This window comes from Pristis pectinata, chromosome 21 (genome assembly GCF_009764475.1).
Source record: "Pristis pectinata isolate sPriPec2 chromosome 21, sPriPec2.1.pri, whole genome shotgun sequence".
NCBI lineage: Eukaryota > Metazoa > Chordata > Chondrichthyes > Rhinopristiformes > Pristidae > Pristis > Pristis pectinata.
Window position 1 is genome coordinate 15,545,948 of NC_067425.1, and position 19,055 is coordinate 15,565,002.

Below are 19,055 nucleotides of genomic sequence, written 5' to 3' on the forward strand. Positions count from 1 at the left end.
GAGGAAGAAATCAATCAGGAGCCAATCTGTAAATTACTTCATGTTCCCTTAAAAAAGGCTGGTAGAGATGGGGTTTGGGGGCCTTTTCTGCTGAACAACATGTGTTCAACTATGTGTATTTAAAAGAGGACATTTATGGAGGATCTTCCTTCAAAATTGCAATATCCATGTCAAGTTAATTGAAAGTTGATTCATAGAATGTAATACTCTACATCTACAATATCGTACTGTATATGCCTCTCGCTGGAGTTCAATGTATATGGTGTAACCTCAATACATGGGTTTGACAGCACCCAGCCTACTATGGTGCCTCATCCAAACACTCAGCATCCACATAACGGGTGTCATCTCATCGGCTCAATATTAAATTCCGAAATATGTTCCTGTATAAATGGATGCATTCTATTTCCTTCACAAATATTAAAGGTTCGTGACAGAGTAGCTACCTCTTTCATGGCCAGGGAAATAATAATTAGATAAAATGCGATGAATAGAAGTTTTTCGCCTTTAGTTCAAACATGATAATAAAACCAAGAGGATAGGAGAAATAGAGATAGGAGCCCCAATGTTCTTTTAGGTACACACACCAGAATAAATGGGGAACAGTGCCCATTCTGTTTATAGTTGTATACATTATTCTGCTTTCATTTTAATGTATATTTTCTGGTTTTGACGAGCGGTTTAGTACTCTAAATCGATAAAGCGATGTGCCATTTCCCACTGAAATTTGTCGTTATGCCAACTTGATCATTTTATTTTAAGACCTTCTTTACAACATGATTTTATTGTAATGATTTATTTACACAAGATGCTGCATCCAAAATAGGCTCCGGAGAAAGTTGGTGATTAATCACCTGTTCTTTGCTTTCAATATCATAAAATTCCGATAAATAAACAAGCGCGTTTGTGTGCGAGTGGCAACGTGCATTTGCGGGGCCGTTACAACTTTTCTGAAATACATTTTGCGTGTTTGTGTGTATGTGTGTGTGTGTGTGTGTGTATGTATGTATGTATGGGGGGGGGGGGGTGATGTTCGATTTCAGTCCATAGTTTGCAAAGATGTTCCGATTTCCAAAGATTAGGGGGGCACTTTCTCGAGTATACCCACGATGTTAAACTCTGATGTTAGGCCCGGGAAATTTGCCGCTTATAATCAGCAGGCATTTGGTGACGAGGAAAGGAGAGGCTTCCTTTTAAAGGCGTCCAAGTTAATTTGAGAGGTGTTTTGCCTTGACGCTCTTGAGAGTAAATATTTATCTTGTTAACCAACCGTTTTCACGGGAAATAGAGGAGCTCGAGCCGCCTGCGACCTCGGAGCCCAACATCCTTCTGGAACCCAGATGTAAACAATGGACTGAAGCGAAAGCATCCAACCTTACCTGCACAGGGAACATGTTGATTGCAACGGGGAACAAAAACGGAGGTCCAGGAGGAATAATGGAAAATATGAATGTACAGACATGTTTAGATGTACTAGATTCAGGAGGTTCGAGCGGGGCATAAACCATTGGGGAGGAATGCCCCGTGATATAAATTCTTTATGTAGTTGCTGCCTGTGTATGCAGTTTAGGAAAATATAACCAGGGCCAGCACTAACCTCGGGTTAAGTCAAATACAGATTATTTAGTCTGGTGAAAGATGTATTAAAAAAAACATCAACTGCCACCTTAGTTGCGGGCGAGAAGATTGAGTGAGAAGTCGGTGATAAATGGAGGAGGGAAGGATCACGGTGCATTGCAACTTTAAACAGCAAGGGAAGGGGCTGCCGCTGGGTCAGTTTCAGCGGCGGCGGCACGTCACGGTACACGTGGTCGGCGGCAGGAGCTGGAGCTGTCCGCGGTGCTGACGGCAGCAGGAGCAGCGGCGACCCGCTCCCAGAGCAGCCCGAATAACAGTCTCCCGCTCGCCCTGGTGCCTCTCGCAGGCTCGATCAGCGTGTCTGCTCTGTCCTCTTCCCCCACTCCCACTCCGCCTCCCCACCCCCCTTCTCTCAACAAAGCCGTCTGTTCGAATTAAGACAAAAAAAGAAAATCTAACCACTTCTTTCGACGTCTCCGGTCTTGCTTCGAGGAGTGGAGGGCTCCGTCTCAAATAGCTCGGAAAGAAGTTGGAAGAGCAGATAGAAAGAAGCGACTCCCTGGCAACCTCTGGAATGAATAGAAGCGCGTTCTCTCGCTATCGATTAGAGATGAATGCGATGTACTTGCTCCTAGCTTTTCTACTGAAGGTCCACGGTCGAGGTAAGAGTTTGGTGGCGAGAGGAAATCTCCAAAAATGCTAACCTGTGTCTATTTAACAAAAACATCTCGAATGTGCTGATATTAGAGTGGACGCCTGAAGCTTCACGTGGACAGCATCGAAAAACAAATTGAGAGTATTTACCTTCCTACCCTCCATTTAAAGTACTTCCACGTAGTTATGTTGGATTTTGGTTGCACATGCAGGTAGACCCTGATCAAAGAAATTGTCGTGGTAGAGTCATTCGTTGAGCGAAGGTTATTGCCCTCCGTAGGTGCCCACAGCGGGCAAAAAGTGTCGAGTTGTTGGAAACTGTCAATAAACCCCAATTGTGAATTTACTTTCTTGTACTCCAGATTTCGTTTTTTTAACATTCGATGTTGTTTAAAGTGTTGGTGGACTAACTATTTGCTATTATATAATGTATTTGTATGCAAACACTAGTGTGACAAATAACCTGTTAACAAAATTCCGAGGAGCTCCCACCAAAGCAATTCCAACCCTATTGTTTCTCCCTTTTCACGAGTTTGATTAATTAGCATCAGATAATGAGACTAATTGTTAATTGTGTGAATTAGTCTTCTGTACTTGGATTCAGAGACAAGTTGCTGGTTTGGTGAGTGTTAAACGTTCTACCTTCAGAGAGCAAAATATTAAGTGGGAATTTATAACACGTAGAAGCAATTTTTCTGGAGTTTCCTTATCCCATGTAGTCTGCGATTGTCGATGATTTTAATGCGAAATTTTGATCAAGGGAACGTGTAATGTTGGAAGATTCAGTTTGGTAAAACGTTAAAGGCACAGTTTCTTTCTCTACCTTCACAAAAGAACGGCTGTTAGCTTGACATGAGCTTTGTGTCGAGGCAGGTGCCACCTGAGTAGCGAGCGGTTGTAATGAGAGATGGCTTGCTACCGCTGGCGCAATGTGGTCTAATTTCCTCTTCGCAAGTGCGCCCTCCACTGTGTAAACCGACTTATCAAGAATGTTTTGCCCAGCACCTTCTCAACCAGGCTTTCAAAATAGCACTGTACTTACTATGTAGAATAGTAAATGGACACCATATGGGACAATATCTATTTGTCACAATGCCGGCACAAGGGAAGCCATGTCGCTTTTGTGTTAGGACTGTTTGCTGTGGCCTTTAAACTGCCTGCTGAATGTGCCTGATTCATTGTTTAGCCTCCTTGTTGTCACAAGGACGTGTGCAGTCTTCTACAATCACTGGCAGGAACAATGGTTGAACGGAACAAACCAAAGAAAGAATATTAGTCCCATTACTTCCCTTACTGTTCTGCTCTTTCAAACATGCCGCATACAATCGCTTGGCTAGCAGTTTCATACTTGACACAAGTAGCTAAGTAACGGCGAGTCTCAACTCTGCAAACTCTATATTTGTGACTTCTGATTCCATTCAACCTCTCACTTGTCTTATAAAGCTTGAATTCTCCACTAACAGTTTGACATTCTTATGGAAGTTCTTAACTGCTTCATCTTAAAGTAATTTTTGAAGTTCCTTTGTAGGCTGTCTCAATCCCAGAACAAACAGAACTAGAAATAGTTAGTTTTGATTTACAGATCCTTGGAAAATCTCTCCGATGGATGTTACAAAAATGTATTTGTGCCATGAAGCTCAGTGTTTCTCAAAAACTTTCCATCTGATTTTTATATTTTGGTTTTGGCTGATAAACCTTAATGTTCTTATCTTCAATGCATTTTTTTGGACTGGGTCTCAAGCATTGTTGGTGAAATGCATTTAATTTATACATAGTTATTGTCATGAAAACATTTTTTGAGCTTCAATTTAGGAACATTTAATTACATACATTTGTTTAAATAACACGTGTGTGTGTGTGGATGGGGCAAATATTTTTGCAAGAGGGTGTTCCTGAATGCATACATCCTGAAGTAACATTGAATATATCAAACCAATACCAATAAATTCTGATTATTTTTAAAGTAAGGTTGTAGTCTTTGACCATTGAGAACACTAAAGGTATATGTTGTTAGACTGGTTTTGTCTTTAAGACTCAGAGAATCCCCTTTGCAAAAGAAGGCAGTTTACCTCAGCCTCTATTCCATTATATGGTTACAATTAATTCCAATGAGATTTCCACACTTTTTCTTTCATTGTAAATCCATTGTATTAAAGTGACAGGTGAGCACTGTAGAACTGGACAGGAGTTGCTGGAGCCAGGCAGATGCTAGTTATGTTTTATCACTGTAGCCACAACCTGCTACTTTTCTCTTTGTTTGTGAATTTGCTCTACAGTGTGATCCCTGCTGTACAAACAAGACTGGTTCCATCAAAAGATTGCACTTCTGAATGCTAAAAGATGAAATTTTCAGCTCTGGTCTCCAAGTGTAGACAAATGTGTCTGCTCTGAAGAACTGATAATATGCATGATCAATTATCTGTGGGCGACATAGCAGCCCTTCTGGCTCACATCTTTCTTATAACTAGCCATTAAGAATATTTCTTTTGCTCTTGCTTGCAAGGTCATTATTCACTCACTGGTCAAGAACATTTAAGTAATAGCAATAGCTCTCTGTCTGCAATGATGCTCCTATTCTAACTGCCAGGATTCTGCTGAAAACATTTAGCTTAAACTGTTCTAAATTGACTGGAGTTTCTGAAGGGACCATTGAGGTATTAATTCTTAAATTGTTCTAAATTGACTGGACTTTCTGAATGAGACTACTGAGATAAAAGTAAATAAATCTGAGTCCAATTAGTTTTGCAGCCTTAAGGTCTCAGGATCCCTGCATCTCATCAGGTTTTTTTTGTTCAAAATTGCTTTTCACTTGTATTAATGTTTGATTGCTTCTGTTTGATTTTGAATGCATTCCATGTACCAGGTGATAATTAGAGATAGTTAGCTAGTGCTAGAAATGGCTGATAAGGATTTTTTTCTCCGCACTGGGTTCAGGAACAATCCAAATTGCAGACAAATGCAAAAGAATCCAATCAGTCAGCCAAACCTGTTTGACTCGCTGATGTGCTTCTGGTAATGATATTTGCTCTGCTTACATGGCCTGTTCTATATATCACTCCAGACAAACAAGAAATGAAAAATCAAAAAAACAGTAGTTGCTTGAAATCTGTAGTAAAAGCTAACTGCGAGAAATACTCAGCAGATCAGGCAGAACCTGTGGAAAGAGAACCCAAGTTAATATTTCATGTCAGGACACTGATGAATTTCTGACCTGAAGCATTAACTACATTTTTCTTTATATAAATACTGCCTGATCTTCTGAGCATTTCTAGCATTTTCTGTTTTTATTTCAAACTAACAGCCATGTAGCTGACTATTAATTGTCCTTTGCTCAACGAGCTACTAGACTAAAACAAAACGCATGGGGAGAACATTTAAATAAGTTACCACCATCAATACAGATAGTGAACTTGGAAATGACAAAGGTACACCTGCAACAGTCAACTCTCAAGTTGTTGTTGTTGTCACCTTCTCCCTCCCCTTCCTCTCAAAACTCTAGTGACTTGTGTCTAAATTTGAAGAGCCTGACAAAGTATTCATAGAGTGGTACCTTTTATCCAATGTGCCAGAATGCTATGACCATCTCTGGGGTTATGCCTTGTCCCACAGGGCATAGTTTACACAATAGGAAGGACTGGCCCTGAGATGAAACATAAAACAGTAGAGCACAGGAACAGGCCCTTTGGCCCACAATGTTGTGCCGAACTAATTAAACTAGTAATTAAATGTTTATCTAAACTAATCCCTTCTGCCTACACAAGGTCCATATCCCTCCATTCTCAGCACATTCATGTGCCTATCTAAGAGTCTCTCAAACACCTCTACTGTATTTGCCTCCACTACCACCCCTGGCAGCGCAACATTACTGAGATGACTCAGCACAACGTTGTGGGCTGAAGGGCCTGTTCCTGTGCTGTACTGTTCCATGTTCTATGACTCAATATTGATACCAGACTCCAAGAAGTCTTCGAGCATGAAGTCAAACAGTGGTAAGATAACTTCCTGGTTGCCATCTGTCTCCTTAATGTTGAACATCATTTGAAAGGAACATTGAAGGTAGAAAAATACACTGAGTGGGGAGTTCTGTCATTCATCACCGAGAACAGTTTGATATCACTATCTCTGACTGAACTGGATGAATCCTGAAGAATATGGTGGCTGGTTTGGTTATATCACCATTAGCTGTAGGCTCAATGTGAAGGGAAAATCTACTTGCCGTATTCTCATTAATCTATTCATCACAGATGCATCTATGACAACATTGATAGGATTAACCACTGCACCATCCTTGCAGAGATTAACCTATCTCCCCACTGTGAATGTCTCCTGAGTAACACTACCATTAGTTGAATGGAATAGTTGGAACAGATCCAGGAGTTCAAAACTGGGCATGCACAAGCCACTGTGGGCCAGCAGCAGCAGGATTGTCTTCCACCTCAAAACCTCATGTGTCCCTCACTTCACTGTGAAGCCAGGGACCAACTCTAGTTCAGTAAAGATCATTGACCTGAACACCAGCCCAGAATGGAAAGGTGTGCTGAGTGCAGCTCCAGGTTTATCTAAAATGAAGTTGCCATGGAAGTTACAACATATGACTATATGCATGCTAAACAATGGAAATACCATAGGTTCAGGCAGAGCTAAACAATCCTTCAACCAATACATCAAGAATATCTCTCCTGTCCTGCCATATCCAGCTATGAATGATGAGGTTCAAGTAAACCACTAATGGGTGGATGTGGCTCCGTTTAACATTACCATTGATAATAGTGCAACCCATCATGTGAGAGCAAAAAAAAATGACACTTGCAATCAAACAGAATGGATCATCTATCCTGGCTTCTTCCAAAGGTTCCTGCCAAGACCTGATTTGATTTGTACCACCCAATATCACGTGGCTGAGTGGAATGGGAAATGTTGTGCGATTCAGCAGTATTCCCTTTGGAGCACTTAAAATTTTCACTCCAGAACTACCCTTGCCTTTCGTCCCGCTGTTACTGTACAGCTATCCACCTAACTATGTGGGAAGTTTCTGAAATGTGTTCTATTTAGTAGAGTAGACAGCCAGCACCTCTTTCCCAGGGCACCAATGCTCAATACAAGAGGGCATGGCTTTAAAGTAATGGGTGGGAAGTTCGAGGGAGATATCAGAGGGAGGTTTTTTACCCAGAGAGTGGTTGGGGCATGGAATGCACTGCCTGGGGCGGTGGTGGAGGCAGGCACATTGGTCAAATTCAAGAGTTTGCTAGATAAGCATATGGAGGAATTTAAAATAGAGGGATATGTGGGAGGAAGGGGTTAAATAGTCTTAGGTGAGGTTTAAAGGTTGGCACAGCATTGTGGGCCAAAGGGCCTGTACTGTGCTGTACTGTTTTATGATTCTATGATATTATCTATTTAAAAGCAGGACAAATCCATTCTGATCAATTATCAATCTAATTTCAGTCATTAGCAAAGTGATGGAAGGTCTCATGAACAATGCTATCAAGAGACACTTGCTCACCAATAACCTGTTCACTACCTAGTTTGGAAAAATGGCTCATTACAGTCTTTGCATAAAAATAGACAAAAATACCAATTTCCAGATCATGAGTACGTGCCCTTTAAATCAAGGCATAATTAGACTTTGTGTGGGATAAAGGAACCCAAGTAAGTCAATGGACATAAAGCAAAGACCCATACGGTGGCTGGAGTCCTAACTTGCACGATGGAAGATGGTTGACTGTTGAAGGCTAATTGTCTCCACCCTAGGACATTATTGCAAGACTTCCATAGGTCATTCTCCTAGGCCCAACCATCTTCAGATGCTTCATCAATGACCTCCTTTCCATCAAAAGGTCAGAAGAATTTCTTCAGTGATGGCATTGTGTTCAGTTTCATCTGGAACTGCTTGTCTAATGAAATGCTCTGCCCCTGAAAAGCAGCAAAACATTGAGACGTGGGCTGGTAGGTGGCCAGTAACGGATGCACAACACAAGTGCCAGGCAGCAACCATAACCAACATGAGAGAACAAAGCCATCTGGTCAAGACATTCAAAGGCATTACCATCAGTAACTTCCACACACCTCTGTAAATGACATACTGAAAGGGTCACCATTAACCAGGAATTTTGCTGGACTAGCCACATGTGTAATTTAGATACAGGAATGGGTCAGATGGTGTTCTGTGGTTGACAACATATCTATCAAAGAGTTTCATCTGTAAGGCACCCATCATGGATTTGATGGAATTCTCTCATTTACCTGGATGTGTAATGCTCCAGCAGCACTAGAGAAGCTCAATGACACTCAGACAGAATTGGCTGGCTTGCTCAGTACCCCATTCTCCACTACAAACATCTGTTGCCACTAGCGTACCATGCCTGCAGTGTATGCCATCTTCAAAATGCATGTCATCCTGCCAGGGCTTCTCTGATAGCATTTTGTGACATCTACCATCTCGAAAGTAAGGGATATCAAAATGCATAAGAATGCCACTGCCTGCAAGTCTTCCTCCAAGCCTGAACTGGAAATATATTGATATATATTCATTGTTTAAATCCTGAACTCCCTGCTCAACATCATTTTGGGAGCAGCTTCAACACATGGAATGCAGCAGTTCTAGATGGCAGCTCAGCACCACTTTATACAGGGCAGTTGGGAATAGTCAGTAAATGCTGGTGTTGTAACAACATCCCACATTTTTAAAATCTCAATTCTACTTTTTCCTTTTTTATATTGAATTGCTTTACTAAATTAGTATATTTGAGAATTATGCATTACTAAATACCAGGTGGCCCATCTAAACCTGACCAAAACTGCCTTATTGCAATGTAAGCACACCATAAATTGTCTATTTGTGGGGGCCCTGCCCCTGATTTTATGACAGTCCCCTGTCCCCTTCTGCCACTAATTTGACCCATCTGTAAATATTACAGAAAATTATTTAAGGAAAACAAAAGTGGAGCCAATTTTGGACTCCTGACTGTGATTAACAATTTCCTCCAACTACCCCCGGACTGCATAATAACCGCCTACTATTTTGTGTACAGAGTTGTTGCTCTTGTTCAGGAACTTGTCTTTTAAATCTTCTTGCAGTGAATCCACACTCAGTAAGCTGTGCTTAAAAGGTCAATTGCCTACTTATTTCTATGCTTTCCTAACTTTGGTGTTCTCCGAGTCTCCCAGTTCTATCTGGTGTAAATCGTCCAACTACATGAACCAGAACCAAGCCTTTCCTTGTATTAAAGAACTTAAACCTCAGAAGACTATTTACTTGTTTTAAAAAGCTTTGGTTCTCTAAATCAATCATGGTAACTGACGGTCTTTATTTTCCAATGTCTTTGAGGTCCTCTCTGATCCACCCCGAAGATCTCCTTTAGCACTGTGCATAACTGTAATTGGATGCAGTGTTATAACTGACACAAAATAAAATAGTATTCATTCTGTGGCTGATTTTCTGACAGGTTACTGGAAATGTATAATAATGGGAAAAAAAATCTATAAGTTATAAATACTGAGGGCTGCATTCTACTTGTGAAACCCAGATCTTTTGAATATGCACTGTGTACGCATGAGTAGACTTGCCTCTGTCTTAGTGCCAAATCATAGACAAAGATGATGAGGCCAAAACCCCAATGATGACTTTTGCAGGAGTCTCCGTGCAGAATGGTTGATGTGAGTAGACCTCGTCTCAGTAAATACCCATTCCTTTTTCAATAACTAAACCTTCAATATCTGTACTTATTTTGAAGCTTCTTGGTGCAGTATACACTTCCTCAACTTGTAAATCTGTATTATAATAGGAAAGTGCACTTCTCCCAGCAGAAATAAAGACCATCACTAGCTTTAGTTGTTTGTACCTTATATTTTGGTACCATGTATATTGCTGTAGAAACCAAATAGTAGCAGTCATGCACCACCTAAAGGACTGCTGTCACAGCACACAACTATTACAGTCTTACTGATGCTGGCAGTGAACAAGATGTTCAACTTGCTGCTGCTTGACTATTGTGACTCCAGGCTACTGTTTTAAGAATTTTCTTGCAACTAATGGAAAAACTCCAACACTGTTATTTTCCCATTTTTTTAAACTGGGGATTGGGGAGGGGAGGCGAGGAAGGCAACTGACTTTACTCACTACTTTGCTCTGCCCAAACCCCCCACTTTGGCAGTTGAATTATAGAACTCTGTGCATCAATGACCAAAAATAATAACTCAGTAAAGGTGTACAGCTACCAGTTTTAAAAGTAAATTGGACTACCACGCTCCTATTGAGAAGATATGCCATCTGCTATTATGATCTTCCCTCTCCCACCATCTGGCCAAAACTTCACATTCTCAGTCAAACTAGGATGAGCAGTAAATGCACTGAGAATTTAAACAAGCTCTGACTGTGCTTGAAGACATTGGCTCCATGGGTTTGGATGTTGTCCATGGGTTTGGTGAGCTTTGCTTTCATAGTTTAAAATATCCTTCAATTCCCAAAAGTGTATTTACTAAACAGTCATACCTGATAGATATTACCTAACAGTATCGTTGGATTGGTCATGAAAATGTTGAAAGAGTCATCATGATACAGCAGGCAAAAAGCACCAACATTACATGATGACTATTATTGAAGAGTAACATGATAAAATTATATTCCCTCCTCATGCTGTTGTTGAATTGGCAAAGCAGCTCATTCTAGCTGTCCTCAATGACAGAACACTTACATGCACTGGTCAGTTAAACTTTAAGTGGATGTTTCCTGTTCGTTACTGCAGTAGATCTATTGTGTATCATGTGTGTATGTATGTTAAAGAAAACCTAACATTTGGAAAAAGTTAATTTGTTTCAGCTGATGTAACGTTGAAATGGAATTAGTATTTTAAGATCCTTAACAATAACCAGTCCATCTCCCTTGGCTCTGATATCATTAACGTTCTGCAAAGAGGATAGGCTAAAGGTCAGTCCCAAAGGATATGAAGGTTGAATCCTCTGAATCTCAATGCAAATGCTTCTATGCTTTCAAGCATGTTGTGCAATTGAGTCACTCCTTACCATGTTGTTCTGAAGAATGCTCAATTGAATTAACCTTGTGTGTAGCTAGTTATTAGTGTTCAATTTAGCAAAGTTGTTGGGCAATCAACCTTCATCTACTTTTGCTCAATATCCCTTTTCTGAGAGCTTCAGCTAATGCTTTCCATCACAATATTACATTGGTGAACTTAGTTGGTAGAACTGCCAGAGATTTTTGTGGGAGAGTTTAAAATGTCCACTGTTTGTTGGAATGAATCTGAATAGCACCTTCACAAATATTTCCAGTACAAGAGTCAATCAGATCAACCCTGCTCAAATAAGGGCAACAGCTGTCCTTACTGAAACAACATAGACTTGTAGTAGTGGGGAGGGGTGCACAATGGGATGAGACCATTCTGTTACTTGGAAGCCAAGTAAAGATTTATTAGAGTAGCACATTACTAGATTTTCATTTAAGTAGTCTGCATGAAGATGAATCATCTTTTGTTTTAAGTATTGCGATATGTTGTGTGTGTGTGTGTGTGTTTATGGCTGTAAGGGAGGGAGTTAAAGATTCTAATTCAATATCAAGATTTAGCTGACATTCACAAACCACACAACCTGTGCTGTTAGTTTTATAATGTAATCAGATCTCTTCAATTATGTTGCATCCTTGAAGCTCCCTTTCAGTAACCTATTATTCTGTATGTATGACAATGCACTCCAGAATGGCAATTTACTTGTGTGTCCTCGCTTGCCTGTGAGTTTTTTTTTAAAGAAAGATATGTCCCTTTTAGTTTGTCTTAAAGGCAGAGCCATTCAGTTCTACTGCAACCAAAGTGCATCCATTAATATGAGTACTGTAATACATCACCATTTCATGAAATGAATAATTCTGAAATAATGCAATAATAATTTATTGCTACAGGGTTGCATTGAATTTACAATGCTTGCAGTTGGCTTGCTTCAGTGGGCAGTAAACCTCTGACCTACATATACCTATGGGTTTTATTGCAATTATTCCATGATCTACCAAATAGTAATGAATCACTGGCATTCAGCTAATCTTTATTAATATTTTCCTAAACTACTCGCATCAGCTTCTTATCTGGGTACTGAGGGGAAATGTGAACCAGCACACATAATGTGTCCCAATGTGGCACAAATATCAATGTGTTGTCTTTGAAGTTATAGGAGATGGGTTCAGACAGTTACCCTTGGGAGCAAAATTAAACACTGAGGGCAAGTGAACAAGATTAAAGATGTTGTCAATCATTATTTATCAGGGTTGATTTTGACTACATGAATACAAGTACTCCCAAGTGAATGCACATTTACATTTGTGTCTGACAAGCAAACGTAATAAATTGTCTGCTTGTCAAAATGCATTCTCTTGTAAATTTTTATATTGGAGCTCGAAGAGTAAACTGCATCATGTGGTTTGATTAGCAAATGTGTTACGAGCCTTCTATAACTCCTTTGACATGGTATATTGATTTCCAAAATTTTCAGCAGCCATGTTTTAGAAGAGCCTATTACCAAAGAGCAAAGCTGGCTGATTCTTTGAATTGTGTTTGTTGCAGGCTATATTGAATCTATTATAAATCACTGTGTTACTGCTTACCCAATCAAGGGGAATGTATAGCTATATGAAAGGACCCTATAAAATGCTGTTATAGATGCCAAGAGCTTTTACTGTCAAACAATTGGCAACTGTTGTCTGCAAGGAACCATTCCTTCTCAGTGAAGGACAGACAATTTTCTTAAATGTCAATATAAAAGGCAGACTTTTAAAATTGTTTTGATCATTTTATTTTCAAACATTAAGTTTATGGGACTTTCATAAAGTCTCCAAGCATTAGTTGTACACTATCTTTACTCAGAAAGTGATCACCTTCCAGAACTTGTCATCCAAATCCTTAGTTTTGCATGTGGGAGAGAGTTTAAATAAAACACTACAAATGGAAGCATTCAGTTGAAACCCTGCATTCCTTTTCCCCAAAGTGCATGGATTAAGAATCTGATTCCTTCAGAGGTTGAAACATTTGAGTTTGGACTCTGGCTTAGTTGAGTGAGGAATCTTTCCTCCACACTTTTGTTTTTTTATTTGTTTGTATGGCCAATGTTCCCTTCTGTTTCTGTTTAGTTTAATACCTGGAGATTGTCCCCATATTTTCAGTCAATGTACTTTGCTCCCTAGCCACTTGACTTCCCTTTGTGCCATCTCCCTCTGATCTTAAAATGTTCTGTTTTAATTTATCATTGTAAACTTTATATACTGCAACAGAGTGCCTTTATGTTCAAAATTTCTTCAAGCTTTCACCACTTTTTTTTTGAAATTTCAATGTAAGTCACGTTTATTTTTGTTCATTAATTCATGGCAGCGCACCTTACATTTGAACTATAATTCGTTTATCCTCCAAAGTACATTAAAACTGTTCACCTTCAAGTAATGGAAAATCACGTGGAAGTATCTGTTTTAATAGCTTTTGCTCATTGAACCCTCTTTCTAGGGATGTGACTTTCACAGTTCTATGAAGATTGCAAATGTCAACCAGTTTTCAGTTTCCCCCTCATCCAACACTGTTGCACTCCTGAGGGAAAAGTTCCTTGCGTCCTTTATTTTGAACTAGCTGTTGGCTCAGTTGGAAGCTATGGTGCTTCCTTAGTTTTGAATCTGGCTTGAGTGAAGATTTGTTGATACAAGTCTAGCAGCACAGTACTTCCACTACCAAATTAATTTTGCAGTGTCAAATAGCAGCACAATCGTAGGCAAAATCAGCAGCACACTTCTGCAAATACCACAAACTTGAATCTGGAGATTAATTATATGTCATTGTGTCACCTCCTTTTTCTCCATATCAAAACAATGTCATTTCTTGCTCTGACGTTTCCAAGAGAAATAGGGCATTACTTCAAGAGCTTAGTTAATGCACAGAGACATTACAATGTCTCTGTGTATTAAGTAAGTTCTTGAAGTGAATGTATCATTTTTTTATATTGTATTCTCTAGACTGGACCAACATTTAGTCTCCATTGCACAAAAGTATGCACTATGCACTTACTCTAGTTATAATTAAAACATATATAATAAAAAATATAATTTAAAAAAAGCATCATTAAAAGGGGTGCTTCATCAAGCAATCATTTTAAACTGATTGTGTTTATCTCACTGGAAGTTGATCTGATAAGTAGGATGACCAGCAAAACTAGCCTTAGACATTTTATGAATGAGAAATAATCTGTATAGTTCCAAAATGGAAGAGCAAGTTGTTTTTGCAATGTGAATATGTTGAGATTTTCAAAAGATATTTCAGGCATTCCTCACATATGCATATTTCAGCAAATTAGCAAAATTTCTATCAATAATTTCTGTTTACATAAAATTTACTGCACATCACAGAGTAATTATGTAAAGTGCCCAAAGATGTTTCACTGCGAAGGGATTTATACAAGTGCAAATATTATTAATTAGCTGTATGTGTCTAGAAATATGATGGCTATAAAAGTCGAGTATTGGTTTCTTGATGGATGATCTGGATGGTTTAGTGTTTAGACTTCCTCTAAGGGATTATTTGTTATTTTGTTAGTCCCAGCCAAGTTGGAGGATGTAAATTTGGTTTTGTGGGTGATAAAATGCTGGGGAGGAGGATGATGAAAATACCTTAATGTAATATTACTCTTGACAGCTTGACCAAAAGCAGTATTGATGCCCAGTAAAAATGTTGAAAGTGTCCAGTTAGAAACAAGCAGGCAAACTTGACAACTACTATTTTGAATAAGGGGGTTAGTAAAACAACCCTTGGGGGTTGGTGAATGGAAGGATGTGAAGAAACAGGGGCGAGAGGTGGTAACAAGTGATAGAATTCTTTCCCGGCAAAGCATTTAATTGTATGCAATATCTATTTTAGTCACATAATTTTGAGTTTTGCAAATCAAGTATAATTTATCTTGTAAAATTTATTCGCTAAGGTTTAGTAGGTGATTATTATTTTTTTCCCCTGAAAAACTAATGAGTGTTTAATCAGAAAAGTGTATTTTGCTGCCTTAGGCTCTTAATTTGTAAACTGAAACACCATCCAGGTAAGTAGCAACATCCTAGACTAAAGAGAAAAATAGCAAATCCATTACGATTAAGCATTGTAAGCTCCAGCACAGTCCATGCCTATCCTTTTCATTTGTAATGCCACATTTTATCTAGAAGGTAGTTCATCTAAAAATGCTGCAGTAAGTTCTCTTCATTTGCAGTTCAGAAACGGACTAGGTAATGACCTGAATGATATGTTTAGGGTTGTTGTGTGCATGTGTATGAGTTATTGTCTATCCAAAGTCGGCCATTCAGCCAATATACCTAACTTAATAATTTTGTTTTTGGACGCCAAAGTTATAGTAATTTAAGTAGGTCACGAGAAGGGTAACAAACTAATTGTGTAATTTCCTGTTTAAACACAGGATGGATGCCTGTAATTCCAAGCCAGTAATTACTAGGCTGTTAATTTAACATAATTGAGTGCTTTTAGAGCCAATGTCATTTTGTAGCTTTCAAAATGTATTATAAAACATTATATTCTGTTTGATTGAATGCATTTTTAAAAAAACAAATTCTGCAAGAAAGATGCAGACAAAATAGTCAGTTTCTCCAACATGGCATGTCTGTGTGAAGCATCTCCAAGTCAATTGTAATGAATTAGTTGCATAGTACACAAGCTTTAGCAGTACACAGTGAACCTTAATAATGACTCCTACTGGTCCAGCGTGATGCATCAGTTTGGTAGCTCGGGCTTCTTTTATGATTTTACCAGTTAGGGGTTTTATGGCTCCTTTGCAAGTAGTAACTTAATCTGCCTGGCAACCATTTGTCATCTTTTTAACCTTCATTATGCTGGACTTTTTGGGAGTGGATTTGTGCATTGTTACTTAAAATTTTCAGATCATAATGTTACATTCTGAAATCATGGGAGTTTTTCCATACAAGGTCTGCTGTGGTTACAGCGGCATAGTAGCAGAAAAATTGTTATACGTTTGTAACTCCTGTCATTTGCGATATTGATTATTCAAAAGGGAAAAATTGCAATGGTCAATGATTAGTCCATGATTAGATACCTTTTTAGAAGGTATCACTTGACATCAGTGTAAGGTCAGAGGAGGAGAGTTTGGCAGAGATGTCAGAGGTAGGTTTTTTTACACAGACAGTGTTGGGTACTAGGAATGTGCTGCCAGGGGTGGTGGTAGAGGCTAATACAATAGGGTCATTTAAAAGACTCTTAGATAGGCACATGGATGTAAGAAAAATGGAGGGTTATGTGCTGTGTAGGAGGGAAGGATTAGATTGATCAGGGAGTAAGTGTTTATATAGGTCGGTACAACACTGTGGGCCGAAGGCCCCATACTGTGTTGTACTGTTCTATGTTCTATGTTTATTTCATATCAGACAGTTGCACAATTTTTGAGATATTGTATTTGTGGTTTAACTTTTCCTAATAAAATTGTATTCTTACTGCTGATTTATTTTAATTTGGTGATTATGAAAATAAACATGAATATTTCCAAATATTGATTTTAAAATATTGACTAGTAAAGTAAACTCAGCATTTCGATCAGGTAGTGTATCAGAGATAAGGGGTGGTGGAACTGTATAACTTCATCATTTGGTGGGTAATGTCAGGTTTCCTGCCCAATCACCTTGCACTTGATTAACCTTGATCAAAAGAGGAAACGGAGAAGATGTTTAAAGGGTGACTAAACAAGTTTTGCCAATTTTACACTCGCCAGTCGTCAATTAGTGAATTGAATAAAATGGTGGTGGAGTTGTCACATTACCTGTTTAGTAACCTAGAGGCCTGGATGAACCATCCAGAGATCAGAGTTCAAATCCCACTATGACAAGTGTTGCAATTTTAAATTCAGTTAATAATCTGGATTTTAAAAGAAAATTAATGGGAGTGTTGACCACAAACTAGTAGATTGTCATTCAAAAATATACCCTGCCCCCAGGTGTCCTTCATGGAAGTAAATCTGTGCTCCTTACCAAAAGAAATAGGAGCAGGTACAGGCCATTCTGTGTCTTCTGAATGCTCCAATAAGATCATGACTCACACTTTCCTACACTAAACCCACATCCTTAATTCCCTTAATATCTGAAAATCTATTGATCTTGAATATACACAGTAACTGGTTGATATATTCCAAGGATTCACTATCCCCTGTGTGAAGAAACATCAGCTCCACGTCTACCTGTCAAGCCCCTTGAGAATTTTATACCTTTTCTTAATGAGAAAACTCTTGTTATTCTAAGCCATCCCAGAATTCCAGTGAACATTTACTGCACTTCCTCTATTGCAAGTATATCTTTCCTTGGGTAGGGAGACTAGACACGTACACAATATTCCAGGTGTGATCTCATCAGGGCCCAAAATAATTGGGTCCTGATGCAGAGTCTTGGCTGGAAATGTCAACTGTTCATTTCCCTCCACAGATGCTGTCTGACCCACTGAGTTCCTTCAGCATTTTGTGTGTGTTGCTTCTGATTTCCAGCATTTGCTGTCTCTCTTGTATCTCCAATATAATTGGAGCAAGTTGTCTCTACATTTGTACCCAAATCCTCTTGCACTAAAGGCAAGCATACAGTTTGTCTCCCTAATTACTTTACCTGCAAAGCAGTTATTAGTGTATGCGGGTGCCCTCTAGATCCCAACACATTTCAATACTTCACATTTTCCATTAGGGGAAAAAAGCCCTTTCAATTTTTTTCAATCAAAGCCTGGTGTTTTTGCAGATGGCATTCCATCCACAACATCCTTGCCCATTCATTGACATCCCCTGAAACCTCTCTCCGAATTTTTCTCAAGGCTTGCACTGCAACCTAGTTTTGTATCATCACCAGATTTGGAGATATTAAACATGATTCCCTGTTGCAAGTTATTGATATGGATTGTGAATAGTTGGATCCCTGTCACTAATCTCTGTGGCACCCCACTAGTTATAGCCTCCCAACCTCACAACGACCAATTTATTCCTACTCTGGAGGTTGTTTTCTGTTCATTGAAACAATTCACTCCAATGTATTACCCCCAATTATCACGTGCCCAAGTTTTGTTCAATAATGTCTTATGTGGCACTTCAACAAAGACCGCCTTAAAGTCTAAATATACCACATCAACCAATTCACCTTTATCTATTCTGTGAGTAACGACTTGAAAAAATGCCAATGCATTTGTCAAATACGATTTCCCTTTCACAAATCCATGTACACTCTGCCCAATCCTATTATGTTCTAAGTGCTCTATTATCACTCACTCAATAATTTCTAGGCTGACCTACAGGTGACCCCACATCCACCAATGTGGTTGACTAATATGGCCTCTGAAATGGCCTAGCAAGCCACTCTATTCAAGAGCTATTAGGAGTGGGCAATAAATGCCAGGAAAGCCCAGATCCTGAAAAAATGATACTGGGGTCCTGCTTGGTCACAATGCAAGAAGTATTTCGGACAATAACTCCACACTTTCAAATTTATTGTCTGCGTTTTGCTGGAAATTTCCAACTGCCTTCCACCTTTTTACTCTGCATGGTGGAGCAAGAATTTGCTGAGGTTCCATGCGTTTATGCTGGGGAATCTGCTCCCAGAACCCGTGCCAAGCTTCCACAAACATATTCATTTAACTGCAAGGGAGAAAGGGCAAGAACAAAACAAGTTGTATCTTTTAATTGTGTTTAGATTTAATTTTTGTGTGTGGTTTTTAATCTGTTTCTTTTAATATTTTTTTAAATTATTTCACCTTTTTGAAAGGGTTCAGATGGTTTTTGAATGTCAGAGAAATTCAGTAGCTCTGGAAAAATTGATA

At 39.1% G+C, this 19,055-nt stretch overlaps 1 protein-coding gene across 1 annotated transcript in view; it reads left to right on the plus strand.

Moving 5' to 3' along the window:
- Positions 1-1,856: 1,856 nt before the first annotated feature.
- The window catches only part of sez6b (seizure related 6 homolog b), a 677,849-nt gene continuing 660,650 nt past the window's right edge, over positions 1,857-19,055 (plus strand). The window contains 1 exon segment of the mRNA XM_052035955.1: positions 1,857-2,240. Coding sequence (XP_051891915.1) covers positions 2,153-2,240 — 88 coding nt within the window. The 5' untranslated portion in view covers positions 1,857-2,152.